This window comes from Calypte anna, chromosome 1 (assembly GCF_003957555.1).
Source record: "Calypte anna isolate BGI_N300 chromosome 1, bCalAnn1_v1.p, whole genome shotgun sequence".
NCBI classification, from domain to species: Eukaryota; Metazoa; Chordata; class Aves; order Apodiformes; family Trochilidae; genus Calypte; species Calypte anna.
In genome coordinates, this window is record NC_044244.1 from 57078052 (window position 1) to 57096727 (window position 18676).

Below are 18676 nucleotides of genomic sequence, written 5' to 3' on the forward strand. Positions count from 1 at the left end.
TGGAATACTTTTGCAGATACTTTGTAAAATCATAGAAAGATTATGTGAATTTTAATGGCTTAATCACATTGATATTATATGAAAGTATTTATTAGCATATGTATAAATGCATAAACCCACACTTCATACTAATTATTAATCCAGACCTTGAAGTCATTGTTTTCACTGACTGATTTTCTGCTTTACTTTGGTGTTATGTCTGTCAGCTTCACACCTTCAGTACATTTTAGTTCATTTCTGCATTTATGCTGTGTTGTTGACCGTAACAAATGCTTTTGTTTTCACAATCTGCATACATGCTAGACCTCAATTCTCAGTGCAAACCTCAGGCTGTTGACTCAGAATACCAGCCCATCACTAGTACTGCAGCCTCCCTCAGTGCTGCAGGCTGCCATCCAGTAATCAAAGCTCAACAATAATAGCACAGTGCTTGAAGAGGAGGTGAAGATGAGGGAAGTACCAGCAAAAATCCGAAGACTATTCCTCCAGGGTGGTACTTTGGCACATTGGTGAGAACACATGAAGTAAGAAGACTACATGTGTTAAGGAGAAAAATCGCTGGCTGTGCATAACTGGTGATAAAAGCTTGGCTAGAGGCTTCTGTGTATTGAGACTGGGGGTTGGGTTATCACGAAGGGTCAAATAAGTATAATCACACTGATATCACAAGATAAGGCCCATGAGGAAAGGGAAAACACTGTGACACCCAAAAGGTAAATAAGTGTAGGGTTCAGTGGACTGGGAGAGCTGTGCCAAAGAAACAAGCACTCTTGGACACTTGAAGAAGTAGAGCCAGGTGCAGTTCTCTCACACCACAACTGTGTAAATATACTAGGACAAACTTCTGGAAATGGTCAGGAATTTTTACTTTATGTAGGGAAAAATAAGAACACGAAGGTGATGTTTGTTACATAGAAAAGTCACTGCGTGAGTTGTAAGATATGCTTTGAAGACCTTTCAACACATGGATACAGGCTTACTGAGAAAGATGCTACTGGTTTTGGCCTCACAAGGGCCTAATGACACCACATTATTTTGCTATGGCAGCCAGAAATGCTTCTGTCACTTTTGATAGTGGTAACACCAGCAGTGTCCTCTGTAGGTAGCTGAACTTCATGGCAGAAACCAAACTGATGCAGATTAAGGGTTTAGTTTGCTGTCAGCTAGTCACCTCTAACCAGTCTCTTGTTACCATGTTTTTGCCTCAGGAAACGTTCTTGAAGAACTCCATGAATAACCTTCTTCTAGCTCAGTGGTTACCCTTTCATGAACCTATCTCCCATTTTACTTCTCAGCTAAAATACTCATAGAATATTTAAATTAAATCTCAGTACATAGCTCTACTGTGTCTTTATGGTAGCCAAGAGTGCTCCTGATTCCTCTTAGCTACAGAAATAAATTTGCTTTGCAGAATATCTGGAAGCATGATAGGGTGGTGCAGCCCTGCTGGCCACAGCTGGAGAGCCATTTAAAGGGGCAGAAAACTTGCCTTGAGGGTTAGTAGTTTCAACAACACCCAGGATATTACACATCAAAGCATTTAAATTTTATTCTACTGCCTGTAGGTAACAAAGAAAGAGTTGTATGTATGATAATGAAAATTAAGTTAAACTGATGATTTTCATTCTTGAGTGTGGATTCCCATGTACATTGATACACCAAGCATATGTCTGGGGCAGTGATCAGCAAAGCACCACAGATGCGTGGGACACAGTTTATTTTGTGGTCCACCTGCTACAAACACAGTACTGGATCCAGATCATTTCATCTGTATGATTTGTTAAAAAAATGCAAGGACAGACTGCCACCTCTGATAGATCTGTACCTTCAGTGTGCCTCAGGCACTCGAAAACATGAGCAGGGAAGGAAAAAAAACATATAGTCCAACTCCTGGTTGAAGCCTTTGGGAAGGCAGAGTAAAAACTGTGGAGGACTGCATCCAGTTCTTGAGCCCCTAACATAGAAAGGGCATGCATGGAGCTTGTGGACCTTGTCCAGAGGAAGGCCATGAAGATGATCAGAGGGGCTGGAGAACTTCTGATATGAAGATAGGCTTGAGAGTGTTGGGGTTTCCAGCCTGGATAAAACTTCGGGGAGACCTTATAGCGGCCTTTGTGGGTCTGAAGAGAGGGCTACAAGAAAGTTGGAGAGGGACTTTTTACAAGGGCTTATAGCAACAGGAAAAGGGGTAATGGTTTTAAACTGGAAGAGGGTAGATATAGATTAGATATTAGAAAGAAATTCTTTAGTGCGAGGGTGGTGAGATGCTGGCACAGGCTGCCCAGGGAAGTTGTGGCTGCCCTGTCCCTCGAAGCGCTCAAGGCAGCGTTGGATGGAGCTCTGGGCAACCTGGTCTGGTGGGAGGTGTCCCTGCCCATGCAGGGGAGCTTGGTGCCAGATGAATTGTAAGGTCGCTTCCAAGCCAAACCATTCCGAGGCTCTATGAAAAGCCGGAAGAAGAGCGGACGCCAGAGGCTGGATCTCTCCCGCAATCCCCGGCGCCGTGAGGGGAGCGCTCCCACAGCGGATAGCCCGGAGGGGCGAAACTCACCCAGCGCCGCCCCGTCCCTTCCCGCCCGCAGCCACCAGGTGGCGCCGCGCCGCTGCCGGAAGCGGGGCGGCCGCTGAGGGCGGTGGGACCCGGCGGCCCGCCCCGGCGCACGGCAGCGCGGTGAGGCGGGCCGGGCCGGGCCGCGCAGGGCCGCCTGGGGCCAGGCGGCGGTATCGGCAGCCGCCGGCGGGCCATGCTGCTAAAGCTCCTGCAGCGCCAGACCTATACCTGCCTGTCGCACAGGTATGGGCCCTGCCTCTGCCTCGGGGGCCTCGTCCTCATGATCGTCTCCGCCCTGCAGTTCGGGGAGGTCAGTACGGCGCCGCGCCGGCGTGGCGTGGCTGCTCCAGTTCCCCTCCTTCCCCTCGGGTAGCCCGGGCCGTGCCCACCGCTGCCGGCGGGGAGACACAGCCGAGCCGGCGGCCCCCGGCGTTAGGCGGCGGCTGCACGGCACAGGGTGCGGGCGCGGGTGCGTTCTGGTTTGGGGCTTTTCTGCGTTTCGGGAGCCGGGCGGCTGTCATGTCCCGGGTGCAGGCGGTGCCTTCAGCCGGCAGCCTGGGCGGGCGTGCTGCTCGCATATACATGTGCAATACGTTGGGATGCGAGGGAGAAAACGTCCTTAGCAGCAGCGGTGCCCTCCTGATGCGGGACAGCAGCCACCGCCGCTGGGACACGGCCGTGCGCCCGGTGCGGGTCGGTGAGGGCTGCCGGTCACGGGACTGTCACTGCCGCGGCGGGGACGTGGGTGTCCCGGTACCCCCCTCCCCGGGCAGCCTTGGAGACCCTCGGGCCATCAGCTCCTGGAGCTCGTGTTTTCTTGTCTTGTGCAATTTTTTCCACTTCCCTTATCAGGTGATTTATCGGTGCTGTATTTTTGGGTGGTTTTTGTTTGGTTTGTTTTTTTTCTATTTTATTTTATTTTAATTATTTTATTTTATTTTAATTTTTTAAATTTTAATTTAATTACTTAATTTTATTTTATTTTGCTCTTCTAAAGCCTGTGCTGGATGAAACCTTCAAATGGCAACCGAGTCATCACCAATTTCAAATTATTTGCTCCAACCATTCACTTTCATGACAGAATTAATACTGATACTAGCATGAATTTAAGCAAGTAGATCTAGTTTTATGCCTCCTGAAATGAAAAAGCTGTCTCTGTGGGTGGGGGAAAAGCAGATCCTTCAAATGGCAACCTTAAACTTTTCAGAGTTTAAGGAGTTAAAATGTATCTTCCCTCCAAGCTGCCTGCAGTTTACCGGAGTCTGTACTGCATTGATCAATGCTCATTACTCAGGATTTTGTGAATTATGCAATATAGCTTCTACTTTTTCTATACATGATTTTATATGCATGTGTATTCCAGAGCTTCATTTCATATTACCCTGTGTATTTTGGAAGTCATCGATGAAAGAATTGGAAGGAAAAAAAAGCTTCATTGTAGTGTTTGAGATTATAGGAGGTATTCAAGGAATTAAAAAAAGTATTTTTGTCAGTGTGTAATGCAAACAGACTGGAGATACCCGATGCCTGAATTGTTCTTTTTTTTTTTTTTTTTTTTTTTTTTTCCCCCTGTTTTATTTTGATGAGTTCTTTCATATAATGTTCTTAATTTTTTTTCTGAATCTGACACATCAGTGTACCACAATCAGAACTTTGTGTATCTGTATATCTTCACATTAAGTACTTCATCCCTGCTGCCTTCCTGGGTTCACAAGTTCCTGAAACACTTCAAAGCCATCAAGGAATGAAGTTACTGTGTAGTACTGGTAGGCACCTGTTTGTACATGGCTATCAACGACTCTATTGGGAATGGAAAATATCTCTTACTACAGAGTCCACAAGGCAGCAACCAATAAAAAGTAACTAATAAAAACTATATGCCTATTTTGAAAATGACACCAACAATCTTTCTAGCAAGCATTGGGTGAGCTGTTCTTAACAAACTGCAGGGAGCTGTCAAGCAATAAAAAGCAGTGTGAGGCAATGCTTACCGGACCCTGGTGACTGAGCAGCATTTGGTTCTGCTTTTCCCCCACCCACAGAAACAGCTTTTTCATTTCAGGAGGCAAAAACTAGATTTAATTGCTTAAATTCATGCTAGTATCAGTATTAATTCTGTCATGAAAGTGAATGGTTGGGGCAAATAATTTGAAATTTACGTCCCCACAGACTTGAGGTGAGAATTCTCAAGAAAAGCTTGAGCTCACTGAAATAACAGTGCATTAAGCATGATCCAGGAGCATTTCTGCAAAACCATGGGGTAGCCTGTTCTAAGCCAATGCTCTCAAAGAGTTGTAAAATGCGCTTTTGAGTTTTAGGATGGTTTGGTTGTAAATTCTTCTTGGCTGCCTTCTGTAGGTTTCTCAGCTTTGTAAAATCCTTTGTAACTGGAATGTGCCAGAGCAACTGTTATCACCCGTCTGATACAGTGTTATCTTCAAATAGGAGGTATCTCTGCCCTTTTTAAAAAAATATCTCCTCAGTGGTTTTGTAATATCGGTATGTAAAGAGAAGCTCCGCCAGACAGTATTGTAACACATCAGTATTGTATCAGGAATGTAGCAATATTGTAACGCATTGTAACATCAGGAGGAAACACAGCCAAAAAATGTGTGGGTGGGATGCAGCTTCATTTTTTTCTTAAATGTGTTTCTAAAGAGAGCTGTCCTGGGTCTTTAGGTTATAGCTGTACCAAGGCAAAAAGCAAATGCGTGAGTGGTTAATGTTTTTCTTCTGGTGAACCATATTATTAAATAAATCATCTTCTTACTCAGATATTTCTGTATTTCTTCTTGAAACAGGTCAGTGCGTCAGTTCTTTGTTATCAATTGTAACATGTTTCTGCGTGGATATTTTTCAGCGAATGCTGTGTTTAACCTGTGCCTTTAGCAGAAGGATGTAATGACTTGCACATGAAAAAGTGGAGTAGAGTCCTTTGAAGACTTCAGTATCTTAGGGAAAAGATTGTATGCTTACCTGGGAAATTATGTGCCCTTTGTGTAAGGGGACTGAATTTCTGCAGATGTGATCTTGGCCAGGAATGTTTACAGCTTTGGCAGGAATGTGTGTGTGCACACTTGTCATCCAACCCCATGATGTGGCTTCCTTGCTCTCTTAGATGACTTTTAATTTGCAGACGTAAGGGTGCAAAGGTGTGCAGGAGGTACAGAGATGTGGGGCAGGTATTCTTTATCTTATGGTTTTGAGTGCTATCCTAGAGAAGTTTTCTATTCCATAGTAATACATTATTTCCTTAATACAAGTAATAAGCAGTAATAAAATGTAAACTCAGAAGAGTGATCTAAAGTAAATACTAGCCTTTCTTGTCATTTTTTTCCCTTCTCCTTTGCATATAAATATATATTATCCAGGTAGAACAAACCCTTATGCCTTCATCTCTAAAGCAACTCAAGATATCACGGTAGTTTTTAAGGGTGGGCTTCTACTATAAAAGGTATAATAACAATTTTATCTCTGAATAGAACTACTTAAATGTTTTATATATTTTTATGTCAAATTACTTGTGCCATGTTATGCTATATCAAAGCATATTAAGCATTTTTAGTGTTGAAAAGGCTGATTTTAATTTTTTTTGTGTGTGTAGTAATGGAACATAACTATGTGCCTTTGTTTCCTCTATGTGTATATGTACATTTAAGAATGTAAATGGAATGTGAAGTTGCAGCTTTCCAAAGTAAGAATTGGCTTGTGTATTTGGTTTCCCATATAGCTAATTTCTGGGAAAAAAAAAACCAAAAAAACCAGGATTGGGGATGGCTGGAAAAGGGCATTTAAAAGGGGTGGAGCTTGTAGTTTTAGCTAAGCAGCCCTGATGGCTGAATGAAGGTGAGGAAGACAACGCTGTCTTCAGCAGTGCATTCGCACTATTTCTTGTCTCCTCCAAAAAACAAACACAGGAAGATCAAGTGCTCTGGTTTTTGAAGGTTCATTTTTCTGTTAGTTTGGCTCTGTGTCTTGGTTCACTGCATGGCCTGGTGCACTCATGTCAAGCTGAAGAGGGGTGGCAGAAATGCAGGAGAATGGAAGAGAGGCTGCAGCTTGCAGAAATACTTTGCTCTTGGGTTGGTCTGGCTCCTGCGTAAGAAGACCTCACCTGTATTAGGAAAGAGTGACTGTGTTGTAAGTTTGTGCCCAGGTACATTTGCATAACATGGTGTGCCCTGGCCTGGCTGTTTGTTTCCAAGGCTTGGATTTCAGAATTGTGTAGACTTCAATATGTCCTGTAGGAGAATAGAAAGGAAGACAAACAAAATTATGCAGAGGGGTAGGCGGTTCCTGCTTGTATTAAAATACATTTGATTTAGATCTCTGTTTCGGGGAAGCATTCCTGAATTTTTAAAGGCAAAGAGGTAAAGGGGAAGTAAGTTCAATGAATAGTAGCTTAAAGTGTGTCTGTAAAACATGAAATCCTTTCTTGGAGAGAAAAAAAACAAAGTTTGTTTAAATCAGGTGTGCTCTTAAGTTCTGGGTTTGATTGCTGACTCAGTGTAACAATTTGGCTTGGATTAAGATCTGCTCAGTTGTGTGTTAATGCATAGATCAATTAAAATTAAATTTATTATGATTAAACATTTGAAAAGGAGAAAATTAAGTGTCTAATTTTAAAAGGTGGTGATATGAAGTTGTGGTTTGATTTTCTTTTCTTTGCAGGTTGTCTTGGAGTGGAGTAGAGACCAGTATCATGTTATGTTTGATTCATACAGAGACAACGTCGCTGGCAAATCATTTCAGAATCGGTGAGTTTTACTTGCACTTGACAGTGTTGCACATTTGTCTGTTCAGTGAGTTTTTAAATAATTAAATTCAATATTCTAGATGAAGTAACATTCTGTTGAGTAGGACCTTACTGTATTAGCTCTAAATCTGCAGCAAATTTTAAACTTAGTGTTTTTAAAATCATAAGTTAGTATGTAATATCCCAGCTTTGCAGATGGTTGGCATCTGAATACTCTAGTCACGTAAGAGAGTTTACATTTTGAATGTGTTTCATTAATCCGGTCTCTAATGTGGCATCAGAATGGTAATAATGTTAACAATAAAGGGGGGGCATGACATGTTTTCAATATTAAGATAATAAAATACAAGTTCTGTTCCTGTGTGCTTAAAATTCCAGCTTTCAGTGTTTTGAAAAGTTATTTTTCATTTACCTTACATTTTCTGTGGCATTTTATGAGAGAGATTATTTAGTAGAGAAGTCACAAAGCTAGTGAGAAAGAAGCCTTTTAAGCTGACTGCATGGGAGAAGTCACAGTAAGTTGGAAACCAAGTCATGTGGGTCATCTGTTTTGGTTCTGTTAACTGCTGCATGACTTCTTGTGGTTTCATCATTCATGTCGGAGTACTTTTTGGGTCTGGGTCTGTTGCTCAGGAAGTGAGTGGACTGTGAGTTGGTAGCTGGAAGAATCTAATAAGGAGATACCATCTGACTCTTGAATGTTGATACACTTGGCTGGAACAAACACACACTCATGCCCCTGAAAGTAGATGCTTAATCTGCCTTGAGGTTTTTTGAGTCATGGGACAGTAGGAAAGATCAGATCAGCTCATCACGCTTTAGCTGGTGCAAGATAACTCTGTACATTTCATAATGTAAGTAAATACAATTTTACAGTTTAATCTCTAGCTCATAGGTATGATTAGCTTAATGTTTACATGTTTCTGCAGTACTGAAGTTAAAGCAGGGTAGTTTGCTCCTGTCAGTACTAAGGTATGTTGACTTGTTATAATTAAGTACAGAGCTTTTAAAAAATGGTTGAATTTGTCCTAAACAAAATTGAAAACATACCTGTTGTGTTGTAGATATAGTAATTTCTGCTGTGTTTTCTTTCATCTGTTTATCTGTGTAAAGCACTGCTTAGCCAGCATTGATTTCTGTGCACTGTGAGCAAAACATTCAGTGACTGAGGAGGAGGAGCTATTGGCTGCCTGAGCAAAAGCTTAAGGTTTTCATGATGGTTGCTTAAGTTATTCCAGTTCACCCATTTGCCTTTAGTACATTTATGTCAGATGTGACGGGGAAGTTTGTTGTGATACTTGTGTGCAGGTACCAACTTCCCGTAAAAATGTGTACCAAGTAGGTTGAAGCATCCACAAACTTTTAGAAGTCCCTGGTCAGGGGTTCAGTTTGTTTAAGTTGTAAAATTTAATTGATGCAGAAATGGACCTTGTCTTGCGGTATGCTTTGATCAGTGGTGATTTGATAGAGTTTTTAAGGTTAGTATCAGTGCAACATACAGGGTGTTACATACTTTTTACATAAATTGAGTATTGTGGATTTCTAGTTTTGATCATAGAATCATAGAATCTGCTGAGTTGGAAAGGACCCATCAGGATCATCAAGTCCAACTCCTGTGGCTGTGTAGGGCACTCTTAAGAATCACACCATGTGCCTGAGAGCATTATCCAAACGTTTCTTGAACTCAGGCAGACCTGTGCCATGACTACTTCCCTGGGGAGCCTGTTCCACTGCTCAACCATCCTCTGGGTGAAAAACTTTTTCTTTATATCAAACCTAAATTTCTCCCAGCACGTCTTCCTACCATTCCCTCAGGTCCTGTTGTTGGTCACCAGAGAGAAGAGGTCAGTGCCTGCTCTTCCTCCTCCCCTAGTGAGGAAGCAGTAAGCTGCCATGAGGTCTCCCCTCAGCCTCCTCTTCTCCAGGGTGAGCAGGCCAAGTGCCTTTACCCGCTCCACTTATGGCTTTCCCTCTAAACCCTTCACCAACCTTGTCTCCTTCCTCTGGACACTCTTGAGTAGTTCTGTGTCCTCCCTGTACCATGGCACCCAAAACTGCACACAGTACTCACGATGGGGCTGCACCAGTGCAGAGTAAAGTGGGACAATCACCTCCCTGAGCCAGATAGCAATGTCGTGCTTGATGCACCTCAGGACTCAGTTGGCCCTCCTGGCTACCAGGACACAATGTTGGCTCATGTTCAACTTGCAGCTGACCAGAACTCCGAGATCTCTTTCTGCAGGGCTACCCACAATCTACCCAGCTGATCTTTGCTTACCCACTGATTTTAATCAGTTCTTATTTTAGCGTTGGAGAAAAATTTTCAGAATTTGAGAACTTGTTGGTTTGGAAATTAGTCAGATCCACTGCTTAGTGGAAAGTAAGAGCTGCATGGCCATTAGGAAATACTGATGGACCTTCAACTGAAACTGCAAAAATTATCTCTGTTCTTGTCAAACAGTGGTGTTACAAACTTGTATAAAAAGAACCTCACTGTAAGGTACGGACAAGTTTGTGCATGTGGCAAGCTCCTTATGATTATAGGCTCAGAAAGCTTTTCCTCCTGAGTAACAAAACCAGTGATGTTGCTAGCATCATTAGTTACACCTATTAAACACTGTTCTCTGCCAGATGAATGAAGATTTTTGTTTTGCCTTGAAGTTTAGCAATTGCCTTGATTTGCTTTTCTCTTCTGTCACATGTCCTTTGGCATCTCAGCTGTTGCTCTTTTCCTGGTAGTTATGTCAGCAGCTAAACTTCCTACTTTGCTGAGCCTGTTACACAGCTAGAGACAGTTGAGTAGAAATTCCATGGCTTTTTACCAAACCACATCATCCCAACCTATTGTTGAGGACTTTGTTTTGATATGAAAATAAAGAGAGAGAAGGAAGCTAAATAATGGAGTTGCATGCATGAGTGTCTTGAACAAAAGCTGTATTTTATTACTCTCCACCAGCAAATTCTGTATTTTGGCAAACGCTGAAGTGTAATTTCACAATTCCAAGACACGGATAAATCATGTTTAGAACTCAAAAATAAGTATGGAAACAAAATGTGAAGGAATTTAGTACTGAGCTTGTAAAAGGTACAGACTGGTTTCAATATGGCACAGTAAATGAGAGCTGTCACTGGTTGGGGAGCCACTAATTATTGAGCAGAGTGAGGCTGGAAAGAGGAGAAGATGCACGAATTTCAGAGGCAAGTATACTGGACTGGAATAGCAATGGAACAGCTGATTTGCTGTTGGTGGGTAATTATAGAGATGTAACAAGCAGGAGGGCTGGGAGGTTTACAGTGGGGAGCTTATAGGCATAATAGACTTACACTTGTTCATAAAGAGACTCTGCAAGGTTGGAGATCACGGTATGGTAGCCTGGGTGAGATCCAGAGGTTGCTGCACTCCTTCAGCAACTGTGGCTGCTGAAACAATGAGGCTTTGTCTTCTACCTGCAGTACTGGCTGTGAGCATCTCTCTTGGATGTAAACAAACATCAGGGGTGTGGAAAATGCTTCCCAGCAGGTGCATAGAACAGGCAGCAGGTCTCCTGTCCTATCTGGGAGAGCTGGTGGCACTGCCTTTATCCTTGAGCAGGATCCTATAGGTGTTTTTAGCTTTACAAGGAAAAAATGAGTAAGTTTTTGAAAGAGGATAATGTAAAAGAGTGTCCAAACAAAGCCTCAACTTATTAATTTTCTGAGTCTTTCCGAAGTCCATGTTTGTAGACATTAAAATCAGTAGCAAATGGTAAAATTGATATTCTGTGGGAAGGAGTTATATAAGTCCAATTTAGGGCAGCTTGTTTTGGACTTTAGCTGTTTGCCAGACTGGTATTTGTGATGAAGACCAAGTGTATAAATTCACATGAAGAAGAAATCCAGCTACAGAATTTGAGGGAGGAAGTTTTTGGTCTTCTCTGACCTTGAAAAATTTGCAAAAGATTATGCATATTAAAAATAGTGTTTGAGAACATTACTTTTTAATTTTAAAGTAAAATGCGCCTACATGCTTTTGAAAATATGCACTCTCAGTGCTTTTTAGGAAACCATGAAATGAACCAGGAAGCTTTGGCAAATTCCAAAAGGTGAAAACTTAGTGTTACTAATCTTGATTGGGAGCAGCAAATTGATTTGTGTATGATACCTGTTTTTTATTATTGTTTGATAAATGCTGCTTACTCAATGAACGTGTGCATTAAGAAAATAACGCATTAAGAGAATTTATCTGAGAATTTGGATAATTTTCAAGCAATTTAGATCTGGATCTGCAAACAGTTCTCTTGCTTTAATAGGTTTTTATTCCATGTCTCTATTGCCACTGTTAATGAAGAATGAGCCTGCTGTTTAACTCAGTGTTAATTCAGAGTTGACGTACCTGCATTTGACCAGAACTGCCTTTCCTCTGTGCAGTTTATTAGCATTTGGCTTTATGTGACATCATTTCAATGCTAAAAATTAAGTGTAGCAGATTACATAGTTATATGTGCTGTTGCACAGAAACACACTTGAGGAAATTAAAACTTAGGGAGAGGCTTCACTGAAGTAAAAATTTCATCATACTCTAGAAAGAGTTGGAGTTAAGGCTTCTCTCTCTCTTTTTTTATATTCAGTGAAGCCTGAGTAAATAAACTCTGAACTTTGCCCAGAAAACTGGAGGTTGGGCATTTCTGAGATCAGCTGACTTGAGTCAGGTGTTTCTACCTACAACACTCATTCAAGGAACTGTAAATCCAATAATTTAACTGATCACTACAAATGTAGAAAATACAAAGAAGCTTCTGCCATTGAATTTCTACTCTGGTGGAGAACTTTTCAGTTCAAAACATGCCTTGAGTTGCACCTGTTAATGAACCAGAAGCTAATGTCACTCCTGAGAAAGGTGGAATACCTGATCAGAAGAGTAGTTGTACTCAGTAAATTGAAATTTTACCTGTTGAGAGGGAAGCCTCCTGCAGTGTTGGATGTCAGAGGTGAGAGTGGTGCAGAGCTGGGGAAGGCAGCGCATCTGCCAAGATGTTCAACCTGCCTCAGAATGACCATTACCCTGTAAGTGTTGTAGCTCAGCCAGGAATGGTGATTAATTGAGTATGAAATATTATGTTCCTTTTGATTGTGATGTGACCAGCTTACCAGATTTTGTGGTTCAGTTTTTGAATCTCAACCAGCAGAAAATGAGTATGGGTGGAAGTGTCACTGGTCAACATGGGACACAGGATGCATGACATGCTGTGCAAGGGAAGGTGGAGGAGATACTTGCCTATAAGCTCTGTATCTTTTTGAATGTTTTTTGAAGGATTCAGTACGTGGGGAGGGAACAGCTTTCCTTGGAAAATGATTGTGTGGCTTGTGGATCTTAGCATTTGGGAAGTGCTTAGTGTTTTCTAGGCCATCTATGGTTTAGGAAGGTATTAAATATCTTGACACTGGAACTTTTGAAGATCGTAGATCAGAAATCCCCTTGCTGTCTGGGACTGAGAGGTTCACCTATGGCAGCAGCCTGGAGTGTACCCACTGCAGCAAAGGTGTGGGTCTTGAGAAGTGTTTGTCATAAACAAATAGAAAAAAAGTACCCAAAGCCCTTTCTTAGGCCTTAGGTATGGAAGGAGTCTGCAACTGTCCAGAAACAGCTCCACGATATAAAATGGCATCAAGAAGGAATTTGATGTCTAAAGTTTGAATTTGTGTACTTTACTTAAGTGTTTGGTTATAAAATGCCCCGTTGTTATTATCTAAGAGGCACTCATAGGATAGAGACCTGGTCCTGCTGTGATCTTACTGTCTTTGTGCAATTAAACATCAAGTATGACTTCAATCTTTATACTTTGTGCTGTCCTGTCTAATATAGTTGGTGAATTTAGGATGTGACTAGATGCTGGTACTGATTTGAAAATATTTAGTGGGTTCAAAGGAGTTGGGTTATAGGTTATTTTCAGTGGAATTTAGACCATAAAGTTTAGATTTTGTTTAGTTACTGAACTGTTGCAGCCACTTTGCGTCCCTTTCAGTTTTATGCCTGTGCTGTTTTGTCAAAGGCTTGTGTATAATTAAGAGATTATCTATTTAGCTAAAGAGAAGCTTTTTGCTTTGGCTTGTTTGCAGCCCAGCCACTAAGTATTTCTGTTGTTATACAGAAATTGCTGCCGTAGGATGCCAGAAACACTTGTAATGTAATATTAAACAGCTCATGTAGCTTTCATTTGAATTATGTAGGCTTTGTTTACCCATGCCTATTGATGTGGTATACACCTGGGTGAACGGCACAGATGTTGAACTGATCAAAGAATTGCAACAGGTCAGAGAACAGATGGAAGAAGAACAGAAGATAATGAGGTAATAATCATACGTATTTTTTCCCTTTAACCAGCAGCAGCAATCTAATGCAGTGCTGGCCCTTTTTGTTTTCTCCCATGCTACACAACTTGAAAATTCAGAGTGCATTTTCTCACTTCTTCATTTTATTTTTTCTCAAAACCTTGTTTCAGTTCCTAATCTATCTATGAAGTACTGTCTAATGAGAAAACTGTTTAAGGTAAAAAGGATAATAATTTATTTAATGCTGCTCTGTCTTAAATTTTCAAAATTCAAGAAAATAGCAGAAAATCGTGGTTTGTGTATATCATTTTGTATTGATTTCAGTAACTCAGTTTGTAAATAATAATAATTAAAAAAGCCTATATTTCAAATATATCTGCTCTCTTCATGCCTTTCTTCCTCTGCCACGTTCCCCCAGTATTTCTTGTTACAATGGTCTTAATAAAAATTTAACGATACATTTCTCAAAGCCTTCTTTTTAGACTTAGGTTTGTAGTGTCCTAAAGACTGAAACTGAGAGGAAAATAATTTACTCATGTTGTAAAGGTAGGAGTCATCCTTCTAACTAAGGAGGGAAAGACATGTATTGCTGCATTTGGTGTCATAGATTTTGCTATACAGTTCTGTTATTTACTGATTTGAGGCTTCAGACTGGTTTAAGGCTGCTGCAGATAATCTGAGTTGTGCCTTGCAACTAGTGATTCTTATTAAGCAACTCTGTGGTCAAGTGATCTGTTTTGGCCAGATGATATGCTAAATGTAAGAACAAGGCTGTATTTTAAGAGCTGTAATAATTTAATGCAGAATAATCTGAAGTGAGTGGATTGATCTGACTTTTGGCATCTTTTGACTTGGGGTTTAGGTATCATGAACAATGTGATTATAAGTGAAATTCTGGGTCTTTATTTTGCTACCTAAATGATGAAAGTATTAGTTGAACTTTAAATCCATTAAGTTTAAATGTCTTAAACATAGACACACATGGTCTCTGCTCTGAAAAGCTTTTAAATTTGTACTGATCTTCTCCTAGCAGTTCATATAGCAAATACAAGGGGGTTTAAATTTATCATAAATTTTTCTGTGATTCCCATTTTACAAAGGGAAAAACACATTGTTTTTTTCTATAACACTGATTTGGAAAGTTGATATGAAGCTTGTGAGTTAAGACTCATGCCCATGCCCATGTTCATTATCTACAAAGGCACCTTATTCTCTCCCTTGTAGATAACTTTTTTCATGTATTTAAATCAGTGAGCATTGTTACAGCTGTTCCATAGGATCAAGATAACTGCAGAAGGTAAAGGCAAGGGTACTGTAAATATTGGCCCACCAGTGTATTTTGTATTGCATGGAAAAACTTAAGAAGTTGTAACTCTCTTGTTGATAAGTCTGAATTGAGCTAGTTGTGGTCTGGGCACTTTATTCTTCAGTAGAAGGGATTATTTTGGTGGACAGTGCTTCTCTTTCTCTTGATGTGTGTAGAAGGGTGCCCTTGTTATATTAATATGATTATTATTTAGCATCAGCACTGCACTATCTGTGTATCAGTCCTCATTAGCTTCTACACGCACGTGGCAAGTGCGTGATAGATCTTATCAGAATGCACATGATAGGCAAAACAGTCAGGTCTGCCTAATTTCAGGTCACTTTATCCTGGTGGTTGGTTTTTTGATTTTTATTTTATTGTTTTAACCAGTGTTTTTCATATCAACATCAGTTTCTGTAACCTTCTGATAAGCCCTGAAAATCCTGTTAGCAAAAAGAGTCCTGCTGTCACAGCTGTCAGCACAACCAAGAATTTTTGGGCTACACTGCAGGAGGCTGAAAAAGTGAGGGGCACATGTATCAGCCTGTGCCTGCTTGGGCAAGGACAATGGCAAAGCCTTGGCAGTTTTATTAACTTGGATTATCAGTGCTTTCACGACTTGTCCCTGACTCAATTAACAATCTGAAATTAGAGTAAATTCCTTGCTGTCAGCTCAGTATTATTTAATATAGTTGTGTTAATTTTGTAACAGGGAAATCCTCGGAAAAAACACGACAGAACCAACAAAGAGGAGGTAAGTTTTTGTGGGTTTGGGCATAAATTGGAATAAATTGTATCCTACACATAATTAGCAGAAAGCAGATAGTAAATGGGGAGGTTGTTTTGTTTCTTTATCCTGTGCTTGCTTTCCTTCTGTGTAACTTGAAGAAAAGTTGACAGCGTGATAGCACATATGCGTTTGAATAAAATAATGTTAGTGAGATATTTATGAATGAGCTTCTTAAAATGTGACAATCTGAAGTTCAGAAAGCATATCCTGGTAACTTATTAGGCATAGTTCCTATTCCAAGTATGGGCCTTTATTACATATATACCTGCAGTTTTATAATTCAGAAACATGAACAATTTTAACATGGCTTTTTGTTGACATGGTCCATTTTGACTTGTTGACATGGTACTGCAAGTAATTATCTATGGAGGGGCCAAGACTCTTGAGCCACTGAAGCCAGGAAACAGCAGGCAGTCTGGCCCATTATTCATTTGACTTGGTTGTTCTGCTAGTTAGAGATCTTCATAAGGTGCTCTCTGTGGGGAAGCTTTGAAATCTTGGAAAGTTTTGAAAAAAATAGTTATGGGAATGAACTGAACTGTGATAGTCAGATACTTGCCTTCTGCAGGAAAATAAGCATGTTCTTAGTAATTTCCGCCTGCCCTTACAGATGTTAGAAATAATTGATTAGATTTTACAAGAACATCTCTCATTTAAATCTAACATTGATTTTTGTCTTAAATTTTCTGCTGGTCTTAAATATACTTTTGGTATTTTGCTGTAGTGAGAAGCAACTGGAGTGCTTGCTGACACACTGCATCAAAGTGCCAATGCTTGTCTTGGATCCTGCCCTGCCTACCAACATCACACTGAAAGACCTGCCGTCCATTCATCCTGCTTTACAAGCTGCTAACAATATGTTCTTTGTAGCAAAACCAAAAAATCCTTCTACGAATGTGACAGTAATTGTTTTTGATAGCCCTAAGGATGGTAAGAACCTGTTTGTCAGATTTCAGCCATGTTTCTAGGAGAAATTTTTTAGTAGGCTGCTGTGAATTAGGTGGTTATTTTTTCCCCCTCCAGTATTGACTCTGCCACTAATTTTTTCTTTAACTTGAGCAAGTCATTCATTGTCTGCCCTCAGTCTGTTCCCCTAAATGATAACATTAATGATACTGTTTGCTTACCTCCCAGACAACTGATTACAGGTGATTAGCATTCCATGCTTTAAAAGACTATTGCAAAACAGGTTTGATATCTGAATTATCTGCATTACATTGTTAATCTTGGAAGATTGAGTTTTAGACTGAGGAAGATTAGTTTTTGAAATCCTCTATTAATGGCTATGAAGTCTAATTTAAATATTGAATAAATTCTGCTCTTGCTCAAAGGATTGCATACCTTACAACAAATTTATCCATGTATTCATCTTATTTGAGTAGGATCTTAAAGCAATACAAGTTTCACACTTCAGTATTTAGTGTCTGACTGCTACAGCCCACTGGCCCAGTGGTGTTTATTTTACCAGCAACAATTATTTACCAGTTATAAAGACCACTCTTCACAGCATAAATATCCAAATCTTTTTAATTTGGAAAAGTGTGTCATAGTTACTAAATTACACAAAAGAAGGTGGCTTTGAGGTTTTGATTTGTAATGCATTTTATTTATTTTAGTTGAAGCTGCCCATTCTGGAATGTTAAAAGAGAACAGCAAACAGATAGTATGGAGAGGTTATTTGGTATGTACTTCTAAAGTCTGTTTATTTCTTTTTGTATATGTGAAACTTTTGTACTCTATGAACTGCTTCTGTGCTACTCTCTTCCCATAACTCATACATAATAAGAAGTGAAAGCTTTTAAAATAACCCTTATTTCAATTTTGAAGTTTGGATTAAGTGACAAAATTTAGACTATTAAATCTGTCACCTGATGAAGGATTCACAGATATATGTGAATTATTGTAAGGTTAAAAAAGTTCTTATACTGTGTTTTCTTGGTTTTAGACTACAGACAAAGAAGTTCCAGGTCTAGTATTAATGCAAGATTTGGCCTTCCTTAGTGGATTTCCAGCAACATTCAAAGAAACAAATCAGCTACGAACAAAGCTACCAGAGAGCTTGGCTTCTAAAGTAAAACTGGTAAGAATCTGGAGGAATCAGTAACTTAGTTTTATTGGTTTTTTTGGAATGGTTCACAGAGGAGATGTCACCCACTTAGGATATTTAGGATATTTCTAATAGTAATCTGTTTTACCATGACTGTTTTTCTGAGTTGTTAAGAGCAGTAAATAGTGTCTCAAAGAATTTCCTTCAAAAGGCCCAGCGACTTTAGTCTGTGACGGCAAGTTATTTAGGCATTAGATTTGCTAGGTGCAACTGATTAAAAAGTACTAGCCTTATCAGTTTCACCATTTTGCTATAGGCTGTTGGTTTTGCTGCTGTGTACTGTAGCACTAGCATGTTTGATGTGACAGAATTTTGCTTCCCTCTTTGCTTTTAGAAGAATTACTTTAACAGTAACACTACTGGGTTGTTTCACAGATGAACGCTGTATTTCACTCTGCCAAGTACTCTTGTGTTGCCTTGAGGAGATTGCACTTCAACTTACCCACCTGCAAGGCAGCAGTAAATCACAACTGGTGTTGATTATGCCATCTGTCAAGATTTTGTACCTTCTATTCTCCCTTGCTATTTAGACACCTTTTCCATTTACAGCCTGGTTTAACAGAGAAATGAAAGTTTCGAAAACCTGTGAAAATCACTGATGTATGTATTGGAGATGCGATTGTTGGTGTGAAAAGGGCTGAGGACAAGGAGTTAGCACCAATAAAGGGATGTCAATCCATAGGTAATCTGCTTGATGCCCAAGTATAGGATTTGTTAATTCACTTTCTGACATTTTTTTTTTTTTTGGCAAGCTGTGTTAACAATTGATACGTTTTGCTATGGCAGAAACTAAATTGTGTAACCATTTTCAGAGGCTGATCACACTGTAACTTAATGCAAGTGGAATTTCTTCTTTC

At 40.1% G+C, this 18676-nt stretch overlaps 1 protein-coding gene across 3 annotated transcripts in view; it reads left to right on the top strand.

Annotated features, from left to right (window-relative positions):
• The first annotated feature begins 2655 nt into the window (after nt 1-2655).
• The window catches only part of GNPTAB (N-acetylglucosamine-1-phosphate transferase subunits alpha and beta), a 46323-nt gene continuing 30302 nt past the window's right edge, over nt 2656-18676 (top strand). The window contains exons 1-7 of one of the 3 annotated variants that reach the window (XM_030454688.1): nt 2656-2861; nt 7223-7308; nt 13515-13634; nt 15635-15676; nt 16437-16642; nt 17329-17393; nt 17658-17792. In XM_030454688.1, coding sequence (XP_030310548.1) covers nt 2745-2861; nt 7223-7308; nt 13515-13634; nt 15635-15676; nt 16437-16642; nt 17329-17393; nt 17658-17792 — 771 coding nt within the window. In that variant the 5' untranslated portion in view covers nt 2656-2744. Of the gene's footprint in view, nt 2862-7222; nt 7309-13514; nt 13635-13786; nt 13834-15634; nt 15677-16436; nt 16643-17328; nt 17394-17657; nt 17793-18676 lie in introns of those variants that run through there. The other 2 variants (XM_030454695.1, XM_030454701.1) reach the window with 2 other exon arrangements.